Below are 24,082 nucleotides of genomic sequence, written 5' to 3' on the forward strand. Positions count from 1 at the left end.
ATATTTATATTGTTATTATATGATAAATCATAAATAGTATTTTACACGTTACTATTTTTTTGATTTTCTATAATTTTTAAATAAGATGGATGGTCAAACATGTTCAATACAGAAACACGGAAATGCTCTCTTTTTTTTACAGAGTATTAGTTAATTAACGATAGTTAATCTACCTCCATTGGTTAAGAGAACAACGGGAAAACGTAGAGTAGGCTAACTTTCAAGGTTACTTCTATTGCGTCGCTTGTTTTAACCACGTAGTCCCACACGTACGGTCCATGAACAACACAACTCAATTAATTAGGTGACCTCGGCTACTTGATATTTACTAAACACACCAGAGGCCGAAGAAAATAATCAGAGGCATGATGCTTTCGCTTGGTACGTAGTAGCATGTTATTTTTGCTTCCACTTGATCATAGCATGATGCGTAGTCAGCCTAGATTATGCATTTTTTTAAAGAGATGAAGTGTACTATGTATTTTATACTCTCTCCGTTTTATAACGTAAGATGTTTAACTTTTTGGTGGTAATGTTTGACTATTTGTCTTATTTAAAAAATTATGGAATTATTATTTATTTTGCTTGTGACTTATTTTATTATAAAAAGAACTTTAAGCATAACTCGTTATTTTTATATTTATACTAAATTTTTAAATAAAACCAATGATCAAATGTTGCAATCAAATATCTTACATTATGAAACGGAGGATTAGAACAAGATTTCCCTTTTGAGTGTTGAGACAAGTAGTGACTACGTCTATTGTAGATTATAGCTAAATGCCTCCTCCAGTTGAAAAACAAATTGCTTTAGATTTTCAAAAGTCAACATTATTGTACAACTTAGACAACATAAATCTTTAGCATAAATTAAAAAAATGCTATACACAAGTGTAATATCATAAATGCTCTTGTCCTCACAAAAGTTAGAATATATAATAGACTAAAACCTATATTTAAATGATTTTATGGTCAAAGTTAACTCATATAGACTAAATAACTTACTTTCGAGATCAGAGAGAGTATAGGTTACCTTCGCTTTATATTGTGAGATGCTTTGACTCTTTCTATATTAATATAAATTCTAATATATATATATATATACACACACAAAAAATGTTCATTGATATATATATATATATATATGACTATGTGTTGAAAAAAACTCTTATAATATCGGATAAAGAGAGTAGCATATTGAGAACCTAATGTTTGAATATTGTACCGTGCCCAGACAATCTGACTCTCTCACATGCTCAATTGTTACGTACTGGTGTTCAATGTCAACGCTGAGTAAATACCTCCAAAAAAATCATAACTTGTTAGTTTTTTATGTACCAGCTATATATCCATGCGTCTTGTGGTCTGCGAAGCCAATCGATGATTGAGGCACTTGTAATAAGCTATCATATATGGTTTGTTTATTCGACTTTTAGATCTAACATTTAATCATTGTTTTATTAAAAAAGTTTATCTAAATATGTAAAACTAAAAATCATGCTTACAGCTTCTATAATAATAAACCAAATCGTAACAAAATAGTTAATAATTATATATATTTTAAATAAGAGAATGATCAAACGGGTATCGAAATAAAAAACCAAGGGAGTACGTCTCATGCATTTAAGTATTTCGTACATGAAAATTTCTCCTGTTCCTGTTATACTTCATCTGAGGATAAATAATTAAATATTTGATGTCGGCAACGTAATACGGTTAAACTTTTGAAACGTTAACTTTTCAAAATCTAATGAGTTACGACATTATTAGTGTTTTCCCAATCAAATCAATGTACTCCTCTACCGTTTTCCAAAACCAACCATTGAGATAATATCGTGGTTAAATTTTGAAGAGTTGAACTAAATTTTATCATAAAAAACAAATATTTATGTCCGCAGAAAGTTATTGAATTATCTCATAGAAATCCACAATTTGTTCTAAACCCTAAACTTAACTCGACGCAACATTACACACCAATGGATCGATAATGGTTTTGATTCTCCAAGTTTCACGATAAGATGTGTACAAGTACAAATATCTTTAGCAATTTTCTACAATAAATGTAAAAAATTTACGTAGATTAGTACAAATACCAGTTTAAATCTAATTTATTTCGATTTGCCGTTTTACAATACTAATTACTTCACTGGGTGAAATGGCCAGAGTTGACGACACGACGGCTCGCCGTCCCTGGCGCGACCTCACGAAAGCATGCCGATGCTGACGGCGCGCCGGCGAACTGCGCGACACGCGGCGGCGCCACCGCGTCCAAGAACCTCCGCATCACCGTCTCCGACGACGCGTCGCCGCCGTCCCTCGCCGCGACGATCGACACCTTCATCTCGGCCGCCCTCCGCCTCATCGCGGCGCTCTGGGCCGTCTCGCCGAGCACCGCCTCCACGGCTGCCGCCACCTTGGCCGCGTCCACGGCGGCGCCGGTCCCGCGCGCCACCTCGACGCACACGGCGCCCGTCTCCTCGTCCTCCTCCGCGAGGACCTTGGCGTTGTAGAACTGCTCCGCCGAGAGCGGCCACCCGAGCAGCGGCACGCCGTGGCCGAGCGCCTCCTGGACGGAGTTCCACCCGCAGTGCGTCAGGAACGCGCCGGTGGCGGCGTGCGCCAGGATCTCCACCTGCGGCGCCCAGCACCGCGCCACCAGCCCGCGCCCCTCCGCCTCCGCGCGCTCCTTGAACTTCTCCGGCAGCCACTCCGGCGAGAACTCGCCGTTCACGTCGTGTCCCGCCGGCGGCCGGATCACCCAGACGAACCTGTGGCCGCTCTGCTCGAGCCCGCACGCGAGCGCCATCATCTGCGGCGCGGTGATCGTGTACTGCGACCCGAACGATATGTACAGCACCGAGGCGGGCGGCTGCTTGTCGAGCCACGCCAAGATGGGGCTCGTTGTCTTCTTCCCCTCCGGCGACGGCGCCGCGGCACGGAGCAGCGGGCCGACGGGATAGGTCGGAACGTTGAGCCATTGCCGGAGCATCCTTAGCCCCTTCGGCTCCAAGTTCTCCGCGGTGTTCACGAGCAGCGCGTCGGCGCGGTAGAAGGCGGCGATCTGCCTCTGGATGAACCCGGACCAGGCGTCCTTGCCGTCGGCCGCCGCGAGGTGGTCGGTGAGTTGCGAGCGCTGCACACGGACGCCCGGGAACCGCGGCAGAGGGAAGTCGTCGTCCGGGGAGGTGGTCGCCGGAAGAGGCACGCTGTCCCACAGAGAGAAGTAGAGCGCCGAGCCGTAGCCGCCGCAGGTGAGCACAACGGAGCTCGACGCGCCGGCGTCGCGGGCGACGTCCACCGCCCATCCCAAGAACATGTCCGCCATGACGTGCACGTCGTCGCCGGGATTCGCCGCCCTGAGACCGTCGACGAACCGCCGGAACGCCGGACGGAGCGACTCGGAGGCGAGGAAGAGGGTGATGATCTGCTGGAACCCGATGCTCGCCGAGGTCTCGGCGTCGGCGGGGAGGCCGTGTTCGGCGGGGCAGAACGGGAGCGCGTGGACGGCCGCCGCCGCCGCGGCCCCGACGCCGTCCGCGGCGAGGTGGGCCCGGAAGGCCTCCGCAACGCCGGGGGTTGCGACGACGGTGAGGCGCGCGTCGGGGCGGCTCCTGCGGACGAGCGCGGCGAGGCAGCGGAACGGCGCGACGTGTCCCTGCGCCATGAACGGGAACAGGACGACGTGCGCGCGGGCGCCGCCGCGGCGGAGTTGGTCGGCGTCTGCCATGGCGGGGGCCGAGGGCTTCCCCTCGTAATTTGAAGGCGCGCGCGCTCGTACGGACAGCGAGTCCGATTGATGGGTAACGGTTTCATGTTTCGGACAAGGACGCGTCTGTTGGATGCTTTTGGTTCGCAGTGGACTACACTGAATCTGAGTACTCTGTTCCTTTACTGTTGGCCTTTTTTTTCTTTACTCCCTCGGTCCCACGATTAACCAACCCGTGTCTAGCGCATTTGACTATCCGTCTTATTTAAATTTTTTAAAAAAATTAAAAAAAAGTCACACGTTAAATATTATTTATGATTTATCATCTAATAAAAAATATTAATCATAAAATTTTTTAATAAGATGAAGAGTCAAACATTATAGGTAAAAAGTGAAAATTTGATTTATTTTGGAACGGAGGGAGTATGTGATATTGTTGTCTTTTGGAATTATATTTGATCGTTTGTCTTATTCGAAATTTTAGTTATATATCTAAAATTGTAGGTCATACTTAAAATTTTTATAATAATAAATTAAATTATAATAAATATATATATATATATAAAAGAAGAATAGTCAAACGTGAAAAAGTTAAAAACGTCATGTAACAAAAATGGAAGGAGTATATAAGTACCAGAGATTTTAATTTAATAATATAAATACATAATCCAAATACTATGTAGTTTTTGGTACGAGAGTAGTAGTAGGTCACTCTACGTTTATATACCCAAAGTGAAACATCTTTAAAATTTCAAATTTCATCAAGTTAATAGATAAAATATAACAATATTTTTGACACAAAACAAGTGTATTTTGACATAATCGAAATACTTTGTAGTATTTTGGTATGAGAGTAGTATTTTCCATGTCTTTTACTTTTGAATTTGTATTTAATCATTTCTCTTATTTAAAAATATTTACATAACTACCATTTAATTTTCCATGATTTTTTTATGACTAAAGTTGCTTTAAGACTTGTATTTTTATATATTTTATAAAATTTTTAAATAAGATGAATAGTAGACATATGTCAACAATTAAATGCGTCAGTCATAATAAACAGAGTGACTATAATTAATTTGTGGCACAAGTAGATATTTACTAAATTTCAGCCGGTTTTTGTAGCAAATTGGTCGTCTCGCAATCGACCAGTTGCTGGGCCGGAATCATTCCGTGGATATTCACATGTTTTCGTGCGTTCAGAATTATCGATGACATGGTCAATGGATATCAAATTCTAGCTGACAACATGATAGATAACTATTCCTTAATATGCTCTTCAAAATGTATGTTTATAGTACGAGTATTTTGCAAAGATATCTACTTATTACATAACATGAAATAAAAAGTTTTGATATTACATAAATACTTTGTGACAAAACGATACATATAGCTTTCGATATCTAGTCAAAACATTTTCTTACGAATGATTTTTTCCAAAACTTCATGTTGTTTGGACACAGAAGGTTCATTCGAGAACAGAGCTAGTTGGGTCATCTCGACATCATCACTTAATAAGCGCATGTGTTCAGTAGTACCGTTTCATATGGTAAATCTAAATAGAAAGTCATTTTTTTAGAGAAGGGCAGCCATTTTTTAATTTGGGATCTTAGCAAGAGTAGAGAACTTAGCCCCTTAAATACTCAATCTAAAATTTATGCTCCTATGGAGATTCAAACCCAGAATATTAGGTGCTACTTAGGTCACTGTAACTAAGCATGGGCACAAAAAGACCGAGACCGAAAGATCAAACCGAATAGACCGAGACCAAAACCAAAAAGACCGAGATCGAGAAACTCGGTCCTGGTCTCGGGGGGAGGAGGTGAAAGACCGATAAATTCGGTCTGTTCTTCGGGTAAAGGGCTCGAGTAATCGAAATGCCTAAACAGACCGAATTGTGTTGTGAATGTGGAACTATGCACTTATGCAGTCTATGCTTAGTTCCTCTTATTTTGTAGTGCATGATATTTCTTTATCTTATGAAATGTGCCATTTTCACTGTGAAAATATGTCCCAAAAACTGAGGAGGTGCTTTCCAAATTTACTGGGATTTTTGTACTTCACTCACATTCCGGGCACTTCGGTCAGGAACGAGACCGAGACCAATTTCTCGGTCTTGCGTTTTTTCAAGACCGATTGGGCCGAGTCCTAAATGACCGAATTTTCTCTAGAGACCGAAGACTGAGACCAAGACTGAACCGAAGACCAAACGCCCAGGCCTAACTGCAACCACTAGGCTATATGGCCTTTCACAATGCTAGAAAGTCATGTATTGTGAACCAGAGGTTTTTACCATAAGATCAATAAATCAAACAACATCATGACTCATTTGGAACCCTTGAATTTTGTAGGATTTTCACAGAAATTAGCTTAATTTCAGTGAAATTCCTCCAAAAGCTCTTTCTTTCAAAACGATGCCTTCTAAACAGTATGTTTCTCGTTTATTCCCCATCTTTTACGTACTTTCAATTCGGTAAGACTATGGGTGACTGCATCGAAACATAATTCACAACTAGGTAGTGTTTACTACTAGGCCGCGTTCGGCTGGGAGTGAGGGAGTAGGTTAGTTATCTAGAACGGAAAACGTAGTAATAGATTAATACATAATTAACTAATTCTTAATTCTTAAAAAAATATAAAATGGATGAAGATTTTTTTAACAACTTTTCTATAGAAAATTTTTATAAAACATATACCGTTTAGCAGTTCAGGAAGTGTGCACGAGAAAATGAGAGGAGTTAGATATCTTATACATGCTGCCGAACGCAGCCTAAATATTCTGGAGAAAAAACATGTTATCTCCATATTATTTTTGTTTTTTTCTTAGCATTTGCACGTGTGTTTTCCGAATGGCTAAAAGTTTATCATCTAAAATTTCTAAAATAGATTTTATAACTTTGTAGTAATTAATTATAAAGTTTACAGTATTACATAACTATCATAAGAAATAGATAATATTGTATATTTCATCTTCAGCTAGAAAATAATACCGAATGCATCGAAACAGAGCTGTGAACAGAATGCTATACGGATATGTACCATTCTGTGCACATAGTTTTCGGAATAAGGGATATATACCATCATTCTGTGTACAGAATTTTTGGCATGATCCTTCCATTCATGACCATCAAACTAATTCGCGTTGAAAAGGACGGTAGAAGCAGTAAAAAAAACTGCGGTTAATGACAGATGACCTAACTAGCAGGCACACCGTAATCCGTCAAATTAAACAGATTGTAGCAAGCAGGTTCTACTAGATCATCCAAGGGAATACCAAAGCACATTTTTTTAAAAAAAATCACCTGAAAAAAAAGTTGTATAGCTATCCGAAATAACATTCACCGGTAAACAAAAAATCAGGAACTCGCTGTCCACAGATACAACCAGGAACAACAGATATTGACCACATGAAACTTAATACTGTATATACAAATCGTGGTGAGTAAAAAAAGAGACATGAGGTTAAGTGGACAAACGTAATGCTCATAGGAGATCAAATTTAAAAGAGCTGCTAGATAAACATGAATTTGGGAGTGTAGATTACGGCTGTGTTCTTTTAAACATGTGTTTTTCTCGGTTTGGGCACGTGCTTCCTGAACTTGTATTTTTTTTAAAAAAAATTTCCATATAAAAGTTCGTCTTCCCATATTTTTAAAATAGATTTTTTAACTTTATAATAGTTAAATCAGTTGTTTATGAGAACGACTACCCTACCCTACGGAATACCGTTCGAGTAACAGCATAGTTAAGTCATGACGGCGCCGACGCCGTGCGCTGCACCTTCGTATCGCGCTATGCCTGCGAGAGCCTGTCGCGGTGCTGCTTCCATCTCGGGTCATTTCTTTTCATTAACCATTCATTAAATGTCTGCCAACTTTATATCGCTCACACGCCGAGATGACCAGGCATGCATGAGTGACAAACTGTCCAACTCGAGAAGTATCAGGCCAATTTTGACACAAAAAATCAAGATGTGACCTATTATCATGCAGTCCACTATACGATACTACGTTGAATATTATTTTTTATTTCTTATTTTTATATCATTAAAAACTAGTTTTATTTGATTTTTTATTCTACTCTAACAATATAAAAACTTTATAATACACTTGGGATAGTTTAATGATTTAAATCCGGCATGTAAACCCGCATCCGTCCCGTCTCCCGCACGTCCCCGCATGCCATCCGCCCGCCTCCGCCATCGCCTGCGTCCGCCCTGCCTTCACCATCGCCGCGTGCCGCCGCCTCTGCCATCGTCTGCTCGCCGACGTCATGCTGTGCGTCGCCACGCTGCGCTCTCGCCGCAGCGTGTCGCACGCCTCTACCGCCTTCGCGTTCAGATGCGCCTCAGGTACCAGTACGTAGATGGTACCAGGTGATACCACTGGTGTGGTACCAGTTGGTATCATCTAGTATCACATGGTACCATGTAGTACCAAGCGGTACTATATGGTTCTAAGTGGTATCATATGATGTCAGCATGTATCAACAGGTATCAATAAGTATCGATAGGTATCACTTGATTCTTATATGGAAATCTGGATGATACCGATTAGTATCAACATGTGTCATATGATACCAAAAGATGCTAGAAAGTATCAATAGGTATCAATCCACTAGGTCCTAAGTGGTATAACATGGTATCAGAAGGTATCAACATGTAGCAATAGGTATCACTAGATAATATCAATAGGTATCATATGTTAATAAGTGGTATCACATGATACCAGTTAATATCAACATGTATCATATAGTGATAAGTAGTATCACATGGTAACAAGTGCATATAAGCGTCGCTGATATCATTGGTCGCCATCGCTGATACCATCATTGATGCCATATGGAACAAATGTTGATACCGCTTAGTATCGCCAGGTATCATATGATACCAGATGATAACATTATATATCATCCAGTATAAATTTTGGTATCAGTAATTACTTTATGGTATCACATCATACCAGAAAGTATTACCTAATTCTAGCATGTATACACATGTTATAATTTTTACACTGCATGATATCATATTGATACTTGTTGATACCACTTAGTGTCAACAAGTATCTGATGATATCGGATGATAAATGATGTGATCAACCAGTGTAAATTTTGGTATCCAATGTAAATTTTACATGGCTACAGACTCCTCCTTCCTCTGGTGAACCCACTGTCGCCCTGATCCAAGCCAGCGTCGGTGCTAGCGTCGTCGCCCCGCTGTTCAACATCATAATGTCGTGCGCGTGACCGTGGGCGAGCCCAGCGGCGTTGTCACAGTGGGCCGCCATCGACATTAGGAACGGGGGTGGCTCCACCACGTACCGGTCGTCGCCGTCGACGACGACCCCACCGCCTCCTACTACTCCTCCTCCAGCAGCCATGGCGTCCAGCCAGGACAGGCCGCCCCGTCGTGGCGACAACACTCTACAGTAATCAGCAGCTACTCGTGATTAGCCAAGGTCTCTTCCATCTTGTCTCCTGTCATTTGCTAGCTACTTCTCTCTCATATGCGTTAATTTCAACACCTTTCCACATTGACTAATGAAGGATAGTATAAAGTAAGCAATGTGTGGCAGGTCACCATTGACCGAGACTAAAACAAAAGAAAAAGAAAAAACTTCCTTAACCGTCCTGACCAAACGGGACACAGTTTACTAGCTTTTCCGATTGTTTATACCATAAGATAGCTACCATAGAGATCAAAAAATCTTTCATAACCCAGCCTCACTTGTAAAATCATAATGGATGCTGAGGTAGGCTTTAAAGAGACCACGGATTATGCAATCTAGGAACGAGCAGATAGGCAAGTACGAGTCAAGAAGCCAACAGAATGTGCACACATTTTACACTTAATGACCAATGATGAAAGCCATTAACTCATTTCAGAAACAACTGTCCCTCCCCTATGTTTTCTGACAATATTAACGGTTTGGAGCCTTGGGGGTTGCTTTAGTGATCAATAAATTTGCGTCGTAGAAATCCCTATATTGAGTAGCATTAGCTACTGCAGAATAATCCAACTTTAGGATGGAATAAGATGCTTGATAAGGCATGAGGTTCGATATCATAACAGTTTCTTCGTAGTAACGCCAACGAATCTCATCAAAAACTCTTTGTACTTTAAAAACAGACATACGGATACGTTTTTGTGCTTTGAAAACCCGTTTCATCTTTCAGAGCTTTACAAAACATACCACTAGACACCACAACCAGTTTCCTTTGAGATGGTTGGAGAACACTGGGTTTATCATGCAAAAACTCTGCCAGCTTTCACATGCACTACAAGTTGTAAACACCTTACTCTACTGTGAACTCATGCATCTATGCTATCTAACACTTGTCTGACAACTAGAATAATTAGCCATTATCAAGCTCCCTGGGTTTTAGGGTTCAGGCCCTTTCTCCGATCACCAGAAGCAACCAGCTTCTGCTTCTTTGACGATGCTGCTGGATTGCAACCAATGGCATCCATGTGCCGCTTGGAAAGGCTGCCGCCGCTGCTGTTCATCAATGTAACAACGGGAACTGCCGCCTTGACATCTTCAGTATCATACCTGACAATACTGGTCACAAGCGCATGAATTGATGTTTCAGCTCTTGGCAGACCCTCCCTCTCCAGAATTGCCTGCTGCCCGGCACGTGATTGGCGCTCCGCAGCATATTGCAACTCTTGCAGGACTATACTTCTGTTCCTGACAAAGGTTTCTTTTCGCTTCTGTATTGAGAAGTAAGATAATATGGTCTTATCAAAAAGGTGCAAGACATATGGTGACATAGTACTCAATGCAATGATGTCAATTAACCTGTTGAGCAGATATTATGCACGTCTTAAAGAGCATAATATGCAGAAGGCGCCAATTAACTGAGGACATGAGTAAATACATATAATAATAGTTCCTATTTCTATGGTTAACTGATTATTTTAAGTTCATCGGAAGGAACAAGAAGAAACAAGTGTCCTCTTCAGTGTTCACGTTACCAAGTACACTGTAATTTCGTTTGTATTAAATATGGTAACAGCTTGGTTCATTGTTTGTTTTATCATTTTATCGTTCACGCAAGGATAAGGAAAAGCCAGTTCCCATTGAACTACCCAGTTACAGGTCCTCTCAATCTGAGTCAGGACTCAGGAGGTACTTGCCACATAATGCTTAACAGTCATATAGGATGGGAAAAAACTCAAAATATTGCTCAAAAACACAGAAACAGGAAAAGGTGAACCTGGTTAGCAGAAAGAATGGGAGAAATTGGTTTTTGTTACCCCTAAGTGCCTGCAACGTTTAGTGCATAACAAGGATAGAAATCCAGACCATATGAACAGAAGGGTATAATTTTCTACTTTCTAGCACTAACCACCACATAGACAGATGTCTGAGTAAAATCCAATTGGTTCCATCTTTCACAAAATCAGATGCAATTAGAAATTCTATCATATTGCCAATTACAGGAAACAGAAATTGGAAGATGAAGGGGTGCTCAGTTTCTCCTTACCAGAAAATCAACAGGCCATTCAATGCAAGAGCTCAAACAGCTGCAACCATCACTAAAGTTGAATGTCAATAGCATGACAAATGATCTATTCATTGACGTTTCCCTACAAAAGTAACAAGTGCCCTCCTGTGAAATAAGCCAGAGGCCTCAAATACCTACTGGAGAGCTTTGAACGCTCAGGCATACCTCTGCAAAGAAAACGGTTGCTCCTTTAGTACTACAGGCTTCATGTCAGGTCTTTCAGGAAAGGAAACCTGTTGGTAAATGAGAATAATTAAACATCTATAGCTATATCCATACAAATATTAGATAGATAGTATTCACACACAGATGTTGGTATTTTGAGAATTAGGTTCTACTATAATCCATGCTATTACAGAAGAAAACATTTGTTATGTTAGTATAAGCTACTTTATACTTCCACCATCATCGAATACATGTCATTCTTGCTATGTTATTCCCAAATATGTCAGTCTACAATTTCAAGATGGTTTTTCAATACCTTTTCCTTAAATACCCTCTATTTTAATGTATAGTTTATTTTTCCAAGATAATTTAAGTTATAGTAGTACACAACAACCTAAGAGCACAATTAGCAAGTGCAGTTTATTTATAATATTAGAACGACACATACTGTATTATTGCAAATAAAAATTGTTTTAGACTTTCTCAATTCTTTCCTATATTTGAGTTACACTAGATCTTCTATTCACTTTACCCCTCTTTTTTTCATTTGTTGCCATCAAGGTTTTAAATAGCATTTGTAGCAGCCACAATCAGCACCCTATGAGCGGTACCGAGTCATGATAGAGCTAACAAATAGCAGATGAAAACTTTGCAGACACTGCAGGTCTTGTCATACCACTGTAGTTAGACACCTTCACCGCAATGTTCCTATGACTTAATGTGCAAAAAATTTAAGCCCTAGCCAGCTGATGTTAGCTTCTAGATACTTCGCGACTCCTCTGTACTGCCACACAACCTTCCCTCTTAATCTGCTCCACCATTCATCCATCCATGGTCATTGAGTTCTCCTGCCCCCTATCTGCATATCAGCTAGTCCGTGGTCCTTCTCCGTGGCTTCCACAACAAGATTCAAGCTCCTCGTCTGTCCTCAGTTTCCATGCAAAGCACCCAAGCCTCAATCTATGTTGCTAATGTTGCTGTCTTGCCACACCGGTCAACCATATCACATCAGTGGCTGGCCGATGGACAACAAGTCGAGAACACTTTTAAGTGTATACAATTCATTTATGTGTCCAATGTTCTACACTTCTAGGCTCTGTAGTATCCTGGAACGATGGTACTAGCATGCTGGTGTGAATCTGATTTCTGAACTTTAACTGCTTGCTATTGGTTAGGCTATATGGACTAATGTGACATGTTCGTGTTCCCCAAAGCAATATATATTAACCTGACGTTGTTTGCTTATTGCAGCGCTCCCTCTACCGCTTGAAGCAAGCGCCTCAGGCTTGGTACCAGCGTTTCGTTACCTACCTTCGCCAGTTGGGGTTTGTGCCTTCCTCTTCTGAAAGCTCTCTTTGTCACCTACTTGCTACTCTACGTCAACATCATCCTCACCACCTCCTTGCCGGGTATGCTTCGTGACATCACCATGCACCTACAATCAGAGTTTTCCATGATTGACCTTGGTGATCTACCCTTTTTCCTTGGCATCTCCTTGATGGACTCATTCTGTCCCAGCAACAATATGCCATTAGCCTTCTTTAACGTGCTGGCATGTCCAAGTGTCATCCTATGGTCACCCCCACCAATGCCCGTGCCAAGCTCTCTGCTTCCAACAATGCTACTATTGCTGACCCAATCAAGTACAGAAGCCTTGCAGGTGCTCTTCAGTATCTCACCCTAACTCGTCCAGAGTTGGCTTATGTTGCTCAGGATGTCTGCCTCTTCATGCATGATCTGCGGGAGCCTCATTTGGCCTTGATCAAGCATATTTTGTGCTACATCAAAAGCTCCCTCTCCATAGGACTACACATCGGCACCAGTCATCTCCAGTCTTTGACCACATATTCTGATGCGGACTATGCTGGTTGTCCTGACTCCGAGCACTCTATTTCTGGCTTCTGCATCTTCCTCAACGATAACCTGGTTTCTTGGTTCTGTCCAGTGCCGAGGCTGATACCGTACAGTTGCTCATGCTGTTGCCGAGTGCTGCTGGCTATGACAGCTTCTCCAGGAACTTCACGTTCCCCTTGCTTCTGCGACGATTGTCTATTGAGACAATGACAGCACTGTATATGACGGCCCATCCTGTGCATGAAGCACATTGAGATTGATATACACTTTGTTCGGGAGAAGGTGGCATTGGGACAAGTTCATGTTTTTCATGTATCATCATCACATCAGTTAACGGATATTATGACCAAAGGCTTGCCAACTTCAGTTCTTCACTGATTTCAGGTCTAGTCTTTGCGTTCGTGATCCTCCTGCTACGACTGTGGACAGGTATTAGCCATGTATAGTATTATTTTGTATCTTTGTATTCCACATATATTCTCCCAACTGAGGATCCTATGTATGTACTTGTCTATATTAATACATGGTCACCCCCACATTGGGTGTGAGGTGTTCCCCAGTCCTATTCTATCATATGATTGAAATATGAAACTTGAATTTGTCTTACCTTGCAGAGTTGTTGATTGTTGGCTTGAACACTTTGTTGGCCTGCTATAATTTAGCATATTGATGTACTACGTGAGTATATGTATATTTTTATCTATTATTTTTTATGTAAACATGCGGACTCTTTTTTATTATGTTGAGGTAGTCATGGACTAATGTCAAATTCATGATTAACTCAATCTCTATAGTTTATTTTTTAACTCTGCTGCTGGAATACAGTGTCCACTACAGCACCCGCTATCTGCTAGCCACTATAACAACCCCCATCGTCTATGACCCCGTTATCCGCTATTTAGAACCTTGCTTGCCATTGCTAAATTAATGCTATCAGTCATAAACATATGATCTTTCTTCTCCAACATGGTAAAAATGAATGGCAAAAAATTCATTTAATCTACCCCTTTTATCCTTAAGAAAAAGTCCACAATGAGAAGGAAGTAGCCATCCATAATCTATTTTTTTTTCAAATGATCAGAGCCTAACAAATGTACATAAAGGTACAAAAGAATGTTAATGCACTGTAAGTCATAGTTGGACAACCTCAACTGATCGAAGAAATGGCAAAGGTGCTCGCAGGCCATGAATGCTCGTTACTCGGAGAGTCCATCTCACACATTTTTCTGAAAAACAAAAGCATTGGTGTGGTATGAGTTAATGAGCAACTCAAACCTAGTTCTAGGATAAAACAAGCTAAAATTTTTCTTCGTCCGCCAAGTTGCTCAGATTATATCAAGAGTTGCAAAGGAAGATTTTATAAAATGTAAAGTTAAACTCTTATTTACAGATAGAAAGTATCATAATATTGCTGTGTAGCACACTTGGTAGTATGCTTTCCTGTTGATACAATAGTTAAAAAAGCATCTGATCTGACAATTTCCTGTTGCTCAACATCTAGCTGGTGAAGCAGCTTTGATGCTAACAATATTCAGCTTTAGTCACCACCCCCAGTTTGTGTTATGTAACTAAAAGCAATAATCAGTGCTAGATAAGAATGACAATGCAAGAGACACTGAGATCATCGTACTTTTGACTGAGTGCCGGAGACTAAGTTGAACGAAGTCAGTTCGAATATATGGAGGGATTCGCAGATTCATCATATAAATAACCCCAGCAATGACCTGCACTAACATGGTTAAATTGCTAGCACAAGGGGATGCAAAAGAAACAAATGAAGCTCACAAACATAGTTACCTTATCAACTAGACCATGAATGACAAGGCTTGCCCTTTTATCCTTTGGAGTTGCCTGAATACGAAGGAGAGAGACCAGAATAAATGTAAAAGTGTATCTTATTGCATTCTTTGGGGATTTATCACATGCCATGATAAACTCTCAATATTGTTCTACATCACAAATATATGTATATCCGTATATGACAATGTAATATTTGTTCATAATATTACATTCTTGACCATTAGAAGGTTCATGTTTTTAAGATATTCAAAATAACAAATGTCATGTTTTATAGTTTTGAAAGTATAACCATTTAATAGATTTCACATTTTAAAAACTACTCCCTCCAATCCTTAATAGATGGCTTATTAGGATTTTGCTCATCAGCCAAGACACCTGTGCAAAATACCAAGTTGTCCTCATTCTTATGGGCATTATTGGGTAAGGGTCTCAAGACCAAGATTAGGGCTCTTCCCTTCGGTCAACAACTCAGTCAGCCAAGAGCTCTTCCATCCCGCCCAGTTGCCAGATCAAGGCACTAAACCCTATTGGAGAAGAGGAGACTAGACTCCATTATTCTTTCTTACCAACAGTGTGCCTAGCCCTTTGTCCTAGGCATCCCTTTACCAAAGAACTGATCTCTAAATTCTAACTTATCTGCCCTCCCCTCCCTTTAACTGGGATAGCACCTCTGCTGATGCCATGTCATAACTCCTGCTGCAGCACGTCCCTCATATAGCTCCATCCAGCCATGGCACAATATCAATCCATTCATTAGCTCAATCATATGCTTATTTGAGATGAAAGTTGGCCGCACATTCAAAACTAGCACATGAATGAATTCATGGGCTGGTGCAATCGAATTTTTGAACAATACGGATTGCGAGCATTAGAACATGTACCAACTGTTCTTTGGATTGTGCATAACCTAGTTAAGTCCATACCAGTAAATGTTCATTGGATACTTATGCTTGGGAAGATAAAATTTCAATACCATTACATTGTAAAGGAAGGGGTATATAGGAAAGACAAGTAAAAAGCCGTCTTGAGATGGTTAGCTGCCGCTAGGGGAGTTTTTGTCGCACGTTGCTTGTGATAGTTTTGGGTTCTTTTCTCTAGAGGCTTCCTTTGTGAAATTATTCTTCTTCTTAATCAAATGAAGCGCATGACTGTTGCATTTTTAAGGAAAAAATCTGTCTTGAGATGATAGTATGATATGTAGCTAGGAATAAATATTAAAGCTAGAATGCATGCATTCACAAATGGAGGATCACAAAAATGCAGAAATTATACATCATACGCACGTAAATAACATATTTTCAATCTCTATTTTCTAATGAATCTGGAATCCAATTCTAAACCCATGTCTAAAGTGCAGCAATCCAAACTACAATCTATTTTTTGGAAGAACAAAGAAACAGCTACATAACAAACTTGGAATTTCAAAACATGCCAAAAAGATAATTTTGATCATTTACAATTATATGTAACCATAAATAATATTGATATTGAGTTGACGCATAATTTAGGGCTACATAGAGAAATTCTGACTGTATGATGGAAGAACCAAAATGTGAATTCAATTTAGTGCTTAAGACTTAGTATTGTTATTTAGTTGCGCGTACCTGAAGATTTACAATAGCCACCCTCCCCCCATTCTTTAGTGACAACAGAGGCATATTACATGCAGGAGTAATCTGCAGACTGCACAGTGGTGGAAATCAGAAAAAAATAGGAACAAAGAGACATTATCATTATTAGTATAAAGTTGTTTAACAAAAAAGTTAATAAGCTAGAGCATTGAAAAACTTGCTACCATTCTACCAAGAGAATCACTAATAAAATAATATAAAGCAAGATTAAGTGCTGTAGAAAACAAATCCTTCTTTGTTCTTTTAACAAATCAAAAGCAAGCATGTGCATGACATTAATAAAAGAACAGGATTTCAGATAACAGAATAAGTACTGAAATTGGAACCAGGCCGGTTGACAATTATCAGGCAAAAACCATTTCAAGTTATATTGTTTCTATTTTAAGATTCTCAAGAATCCATTAGACGCCTAGACGGTAAATACTATTCCAAAAGAACTTAATTTTAGTTAGAGCAGTGAAACGGTGAACTGCACAGATTAGGAAAAATGAACCAGTGTGAGTGGTTTGCAGGGTGCTAACCACAAGTTACCCTGGTTTTCTGAGCCCTGAATCTGAATGGCAATGAATCCAGATTACAGCTCCCATTAATAAAGCATTCCCAGATGACTCAATGAGATATGGATTCATTGACATTCAGATTAATTTATTACCAGTTATGTAACCGACTAGAAGTTTTATGTCCCGTCCTGGAAGACTTCTCAGTGCAGCTTCAATTTATAATAGCCCTAAGTGATACTACAACATGGACCAGAATTCTTGCAAGCTACCACTCACCCCATTGAATACTTGAATGGCAGTTTTTCAGTCTTCAGGCAGTTTTATTCCAGTCCACGATGTCACATAGGCACTATGAGTAAATATTGAGCACTTTGCACATGTGTTGCATGTCCATGTTCATATTTATGCATCTGAAGAGTACAAGATGCACATGTTTTGCTACTTTTGCAGCATCAATGGGCTAGTTCCTAGTGTCAACCATTCCAGACAAGGAGCGGTATGCAAAATCCACTGTGCCATGCATCTAGAATAAAGAGATACCAGCTATTGATGAACTACATGGCGGTTTATGGCAACCAAGTGCATATTTAATCTTCCATTTATTTTTGCATCTAAAGAAAATACGGGGAAATATTTATCCAGCCATAGAGTTTGTAGATCAAACATTGAAAACAAAATCATGGAACTGTGCAACTTTTTAGCATAAAACTTAAAATTTATGGGGTGTTTTGACATCCTAAAGTTATCCTCACCCAAACAGCCAATTGACCAACATAGCTAAGCCCCTGCTGTAGTGTTAAAAGTAATACCAAAGCTGCTCTTTCCATTTATTTTACAAAAATAAAAATTGGAAGCAAACAGTTGGGTTTTCTTAAAATGTTGTTCAATACTTCAATGAGAAATGACAACAATTTACTGGTGTACCAGATAATGCGGTGGTGGCAGGAACAATATGGATGTTCACCTGGTGGTGGTCTTCCCCTATGTTCCACCAAAACGTGGTTTCCAATACATATTTGCACAACTGCGGTAGTTCAACTTGACATCCATCATCCATATACTGGTAAACAGGATCACTATGTGGTTCTATCATGGTATTTGCAGATGTGGGTCCAGTCTTTTTGTATAATAGTATGATTATTAAACAGCTCAAACCAAGTCGTTTAAAAGGTACACTAATTAAGAAGTACTAGAGAAATCATCTAAAAACAATTAAAGCTATTGTTTGCCACTTTTTTCCACGGGACTATGTGCCAAAGAGGTCACACCATAATATGGCCACTCACCAAGTACATACTATATTCTTAAGATGAATTTGCAGGAAACAAAACATGTGCACGTAGGCACACTAATTTCAGTAAAACAAAACATGTGAAAACAATTCTAGCTAGTGTGCATAGGTACCATGGCCAATACCTAGTTCCTAGACATAGGACAAGATCAGCAGTTCGACACTGCTCCTTGGCAGCATCCATTTCCTCAGGGGGTAAAGCATCCTGCAAAATGTCTTACCCACTTATTACTTGTCTAGCAGTGATTGAAGAAATAAGTACAGAATAGCATTTCAGCAAACTACAACTGAAGTGGTAAAAGGCAACTTATCACTAACCAAACTGCTCTATTTATTGAAAATAGACAGGGTATCATAATGAATACTGTTTGTGAGAAAAATGCAAATAGTCTGGAAACGTTGAAAGCTTTTCATAGTGAGTATGTCCTAAGCATGTGCAGTTGCCAATATTATCATATTCTTTTGAAAAAATCTGATTTATCACAACGTAATAGAGGAACTCCCTGGTAATTACGTACTATGTGTACTGAGCTAAATTATTGTTAAGAGCACAGAAACATATCAATCCAAAACAGTAAACAACTTGCTTGTGACACAACCATAAAAACAAGAAACAAATTCTAGCAAACATCACAAAAGTTCAAGTAACTAAACACATATCTTAGCCTGTTTAGTTGGCTACCACATTCCTATACCTAATCATGTGCAAATGTAGCAAGCCGCTTTGTGGCCAAGTTGCCAACAAGTGGATCATGCAGCTCAGCAACTTTTGGAGGAACCACAAAAGCAAGAATCTATTACAGATGGGCCATAGGACTAAGAAAGTATGGCCCACAACAATGGTCACAAAGTACACAACAGCTAACAAATATAACTTTGAGTCCAGCACATTTGAAAGTTGAAACATAGTATTTACCTCCCAATCAAGAACAGTATCTTTTAATCTAGCTCCACAGCTCTTATCAGAACAACGCCTTGGAGTATCCTTCAGTCCTATTGTCTCAATTTCAAAATCACGAAGGTACCTTCAAACAAGTGGGATCTGGACTGAGCCAATTAAGTAAACCACCATAATAAAAAAAGAAATGTTATGGTGTCTACAGTCCATAATAAATTTTAATTAAGTAGGCTAAAGCATACTCCTTTTTACAGTTTGGACAGATCTCCTTGAAAGAATTTCCATGCAATTCAGCCAGCTTCTCCCTTGGAAGGCCAGATCGGAGATGTAAGCTATCAACATTCTGTCAAAGGCAACTCCATTAACTCATTAAAGCTTAAGTTTCATAAATAACATAAGCTTCATTGTGATAAAAGCAATTTGTTCATCACACGAGAGAAAATTGTAACTAAATTTTAAGATCAACAGAGTTAGTACCGAAGTTTGTCAAACATGAAAAATGGAGGCTTTTAGTGTGATATGAGATTGAGTTGCCGTTTAGAATTACTAGAGGGTAGCAAGACAAACAATATTCGTTGGTGAGTGCATTGTGGGGCTCTTCCATCGCAATGGGCATTACAAGGCTCTAAGCCTGGGAATGGGATACATGGAAGGTTTGTTCATGTTCGCTTGGCAACCTACAAGACTGAATGTTATACAGGAAAAATTGTGCCCTTCCAGGAAGTCAGTTTCTTTGTGTCTTGTGCAATACTGGAGTCACAGAATTTATTTTTCTGTGTATTGTGCAATACTGGAGTAAGAGAAACTTATCTGCTTTTGTTTTTTATTGCTCTTTTAGTAGAGTGTGTTGGGACAAATTAGGAATAACCTGGGATAGATCCCTGGGTTTTGATGATATGATGATCACAGCTATGGTACAATACCAGAAAGTGTGCTTCACAGAAAGATGCTTTACATCGCATGGAATATATGGAAGCAGTGTAATGGTCCAATCTTAAAAAGCAGAGTTCCCTCCTTTTTCATGTTGGCAGAGTCTTCTTAAAGAGGGTCTTCTTTTTAAATAAAAGGTCCAGAAAGAGATATTTTAGACTCTAGGCTCGGATCCTTGTAGTTTTTCATTGTATTTTTTGTAGATATTGTCTCCTTAATAAAATTTAACCACAGGGGCCTTCTCTGCTGTGATCACACTAAAAAATTACAAGACTGAATGTCCTTTAAAGGCAAGGGCCTCCAGACCAATGGTCCACAAATTGTAGGTGCCTTGCCTACACATCACTGTTGCTGGCATGATATGAGGCATGCCAATGGTACACCCAGCTCCCAAACAAGTCCGTACCAGTTGAATTGTGTGTCAATTTCAATATCCTAACATCTTACCACTACAATAAGTGAACAATAGATATCTGCAGCTCCTAAAAACTGATTTAGCAATAGAGCATAAGTGAGTCAGCCTTATAATAGCAAGTTATAGAGACTGGTCTTGCACATAGGTACCAATTCAAAGTGCAGTATACATTACTTCCGTTAAATATGCAAACCTGGCTTATGACAAACTTTAATAGACCTATCTTTTCCAATTCAACCAGTGCCATATGAGTCAGGCTTGGAACAGCTCGGTGAAATGGCAATGATACACCAGGAACACCTTTTCCTGCACGCTAGAAAACATAAGCAACATGTGTAAATGATTAAGTGTGTTATCTTATCAATTCAGATAGTAAAAGATCACAAAATGTACTATACTCCATAGGAAATGTAAATATTTGAAAATTAATTATTATGTTTATGTACCATTCAATAACATTTTTCTTAAACTAGTTCTATAACATGTTAAAAATGAAGAACTATAAAAAGCATAACTTCAAGATACAGAGTTCAAAGATAACCAAGCAGAGTCCGGCTTTACCATAGACACAGTACTATGCACTTGAGCGTGAAATGCATTAACTTAGCTATTTAAAAATATGCAGACACATCTACTTTGCAATCAAGCATCACAAAACCATTTCAAAATAATAAATCCATGCATTTAAAATAGCTATAGCGAGACGTATCTGCATAGATAGCAGTACAACCTGCAGTGTCCAAATGCCTTTGGGCCCCCGGAAGTCAGGTATTCCTGATGAAGTTGATATACCTGCTCCAGTAAACACCACCAAATGCTTACTCTGCAATAATCAGACCAGCTCACCAATATTTATGAATATAAATCATAATTACAAGATATATTGAGATTCAGGGTGAAGGACAAACCTGTCGCACCATGATTGCAAGCTCTTCTATCTGGACAATCCAGTTAAAAGAATTAAAAAAAAAGTCTAGAGTGTAAAATAACGTCACTAGTGCACAGCTATCATTAAATAGAAATATCAACCATAACATGGAGTGTACAAAGCTACCAGATGATATTTTGAGTTTTGACCCTTGGAGCCATGTCATCACCATTGCTGGCATGAAGTTTGCTTTAGTAATTAGTACCCAGCTCATTCAGAGCCATAATTTATGCTAACATGTTCAGGGTCAAAGCATATGATGAGGATAGAAGTATAGAACTAGAACCTTTTGCCACCAGGAAATGACATAAAAGGGATCAACTTTGAGTGGAATATAAAGAATTTTCTCTTCTTTCAAAGATCACACGTGTTCTAGATTATACCATCCACAAACAGCTGTAAGGGTAAAAAAACCTGAAATGATTTTTTATCTTCTAAGTTCAACCATGTTTTATACTCTCCCGATTCTTTCCTACTTGTAATACTAGAACACATGCAGTCAACATTCCAAGATTTTTTACCCTTAAAGATATTTAGATTTGTAATGGTATTAGTATACTTTCACCAAAAGCACTTCAACGTAATTATACTTTTTAAAATTTTTCAGAAAAATATAATTAGAAAAGGTTACGGACAAATGCATATTTTAGAGACAATGTCAACACGCAAAGTCATGAATAAAAAAGAATTGAGTGATCATATTTTATTCTGCATATGCACAAAGTAAGGATGGTCACAAACCAATTTGACAATCATGGATACAAACTCTAGCCTAATCCCTTTGTAAATTATGATCTTGTAACCTTTCTTTTAAACATTGTTATCTCATATTTTAATATAGCACATTAGGAGTCTAAATCTAAAGTAAAATATGCTCTAAACGCATAAAAACAATCAATTTGAAATCATAATTTAGCTCAAAGAAAGAAACAAAACCCACGGATGGTTTCCTCATAACTTGAGCAAAGAATCCACAAACTGGATGTTAAAAGTTCAATGGTATGCAAAACAAACCAACCTTCTTGTGTAGAAGTTCGGGGGAGTCGAAGATCTCAGGCATGCCCACATTCCCCACATCCTCTCGGTAGGATAGCTTCTCGGCATAGCCGAGTGACATCTCTCAGCCCCTCTCAAGTTTCTCCCAACACTTCACAGCCTTCTTGTTCAGTCTATGAAACCCAATTTTTCCAGTCCATCAGATTATATTGCCAATAGAGCATGCTATTGGGGATCGGGCACATAGAAACAGAATTATTCTTAGTGTTGCATGTCAAATATGTAAAACTTCTACCCTGTGAGGTAAATGGCTTTGTTCACATACATACATTAAGCAATAAAAAAATGCCTTCACAATATGATGATTATTGCAAAGTTCCTAAACCCTACTGCTCCGAATCAACGGATGAAAAATTAAGGAAACTAAACGAAATCCCACAACTTCGGATTCAACCGATGAAGCAAGGTAACAAAATTAGGGAGCGAAACGAACCAATGGAACAAATCGGAGCCCGGATCTCCGCTCCACGACGGCGGGAGGGTGCGCCTTGGTACCGCACTACCGTGGAGCGCCGGAAAAAAGCGAGAGGCGATTGGGGAGGAGATGGGGGTCGGAGGCGGAGGGTGACAGGAGCGGCGGTGGCGGACCCGAGCGGCGGCGGCGGCGGCGGCCGCAGGGAGAGGGAGGGAGGCAGGCAGCCAGGGAGAGGGGAGGGGGGAGGCGAGGCCGCAAAGTGTGGAGGGCTGTGGCCCGTGTGCGTGTCGGCACGGCGGGCGTGTGCCGTGGGTGGAGCATTTTATAGTTAGTCCACGAAAACATAAGGCTGGACCACGAAACCGTTTCGTTAATGTGTAACCAGTAAAGTAATTTTAAAATAACCTATTTTATTTTATTTTATTTTATTTAGTTATTTTTCTGATTTTTTTTGATCTTGTGAATAGAAATCTTTCTCACCCGAACGACTATGTCTATCTAAATCGTTGTAGTCTATGGTGGAGCAGGTGACGACGTGGCAATTGGTGGCCACCCTCCCCTAAGGGAAACAACGTAAATGGGTATGGTGGTACTTTAGTTTGATCCACCGCCCCCCCTCCCCTCCCATCGCGTCGACCGAGCACCGGCTACACTAGATTAGGCGACCTCCCAAACCACCAACTCCTGTCCTGTTGTGCCGTGGTCTGGAGGGCCCACCCCGAGCATTGACCAAGCGTCGACGGCGCTAGATCTGGTGACCTCCCGGCACGTCTCTCTTGTGCCCTAGAGGGCCTGCTCTGAGCGTTGGTGGCACCATATCCGACAACCTCCCGGTCCACCAGTCCCCTCTTTGTCCTTCCGTACCTTGAAGAGCTTGCCCCGAGCGCTAACCTCACTATGGTGGACACACGCGAGCGAGTGGCGGTGGCACCAGATCCGATAATCTCTCACGGTGCATGCATGATAGAGTGATGAGTAGTTTGG

At 40.1% G+C, this 24,082-nt stretch overlaps 2 protein-coding genes across 4 annotated transcripts; both read right to left on the reverse strand.

Annotated features, from left to right (window-relative positions):
* Positions 1-2,002: 2,002 nt before the first annotated feature.
* Positions 2,003-3,727, reverse strand: LOC121054159 (UDP-glycosyltransferase 92A1-like). Its single transcript, XM_040523038.1, has one exon. The coding sequence runs from the start codon at positions 3,725-3,727 to the stop codon at positions 2,144-2,146; it is 1,584 nt and encodes a 527-aa protein (XP_040378972.1). The 3' UTR covers positions 2,003-2,143.
* A 5,983-nt stretch (positions 3,728-9,710) lies between these two features.
* LOC102713539 (NAD-dependent protein deacetylase SRT1) lies at positions 9,711-23,379 on the reverse strand. 3 transcript variants are annotated; one of them, XM_006652080.3, is made up of 15 exons: positions 23,117-23,379; positions 22,646-22,796; positions 21,608-21,637; positions 21,430-21,522; positions 20,893-21,012; positions 19,597-19,697; positions 19,373-19,481; positions 18,582-18,661; positions 16,639-16,717; positions 15,032-15,085; positions 14,865-14,958; positions 14,381-14,460; positions 11,381-11,448; positions 11,195-11,297; positions 9,711-10,418 (listed from the first exon to the last, which is right to left on the reverse strand). In XM_006652080.3, exons 2-15 carry the CDS (start codon positions 22,742-22,744, stop codon positions 10,071-10,073), a joined length of 1,458 nt encoding a protein of 485 aa, XP_006652143.1. In that variant the 5' UTR covers positions 22,745-22,796; positions 23,117-23,379; the 3' UTR covers positions 9,711-10,070. The 3 variants fall into 3 exon arrangements, with proteins under 3 accessions (XP_006652143.1, XP_015692124.1, XP_015692125.1); XM_015836638.2 differs by lacking the exon at positions 23,117-23,379 and having other exon boundaries at positions 22,646-22,801; XM_015836639.2 differs by lacking the exons at positions 21,608-21,637; positions 22,646-22,796; positions 23,117-23,379 and having other exon boundaries at positions 20,893-21,005; positions 21,430-21,511.
* Between the last annotated feature and the right edge of the window lie 703 nt (positions 23,380-24,082).

This window comes from Oryza brachyantha, chromosome 4 (assembly GCF_000231095.2).
Source record: "Oryza brachyantha chromosome 4, ObraRS2, whole genome shotgun sequence".
Classification (NCBI taxonomy): Eukaryota; Viridiplantae; Streptophyta; class Magnoliopsida; order Poales; family Poaceae; genus Oryza; species Oryza brachyantha.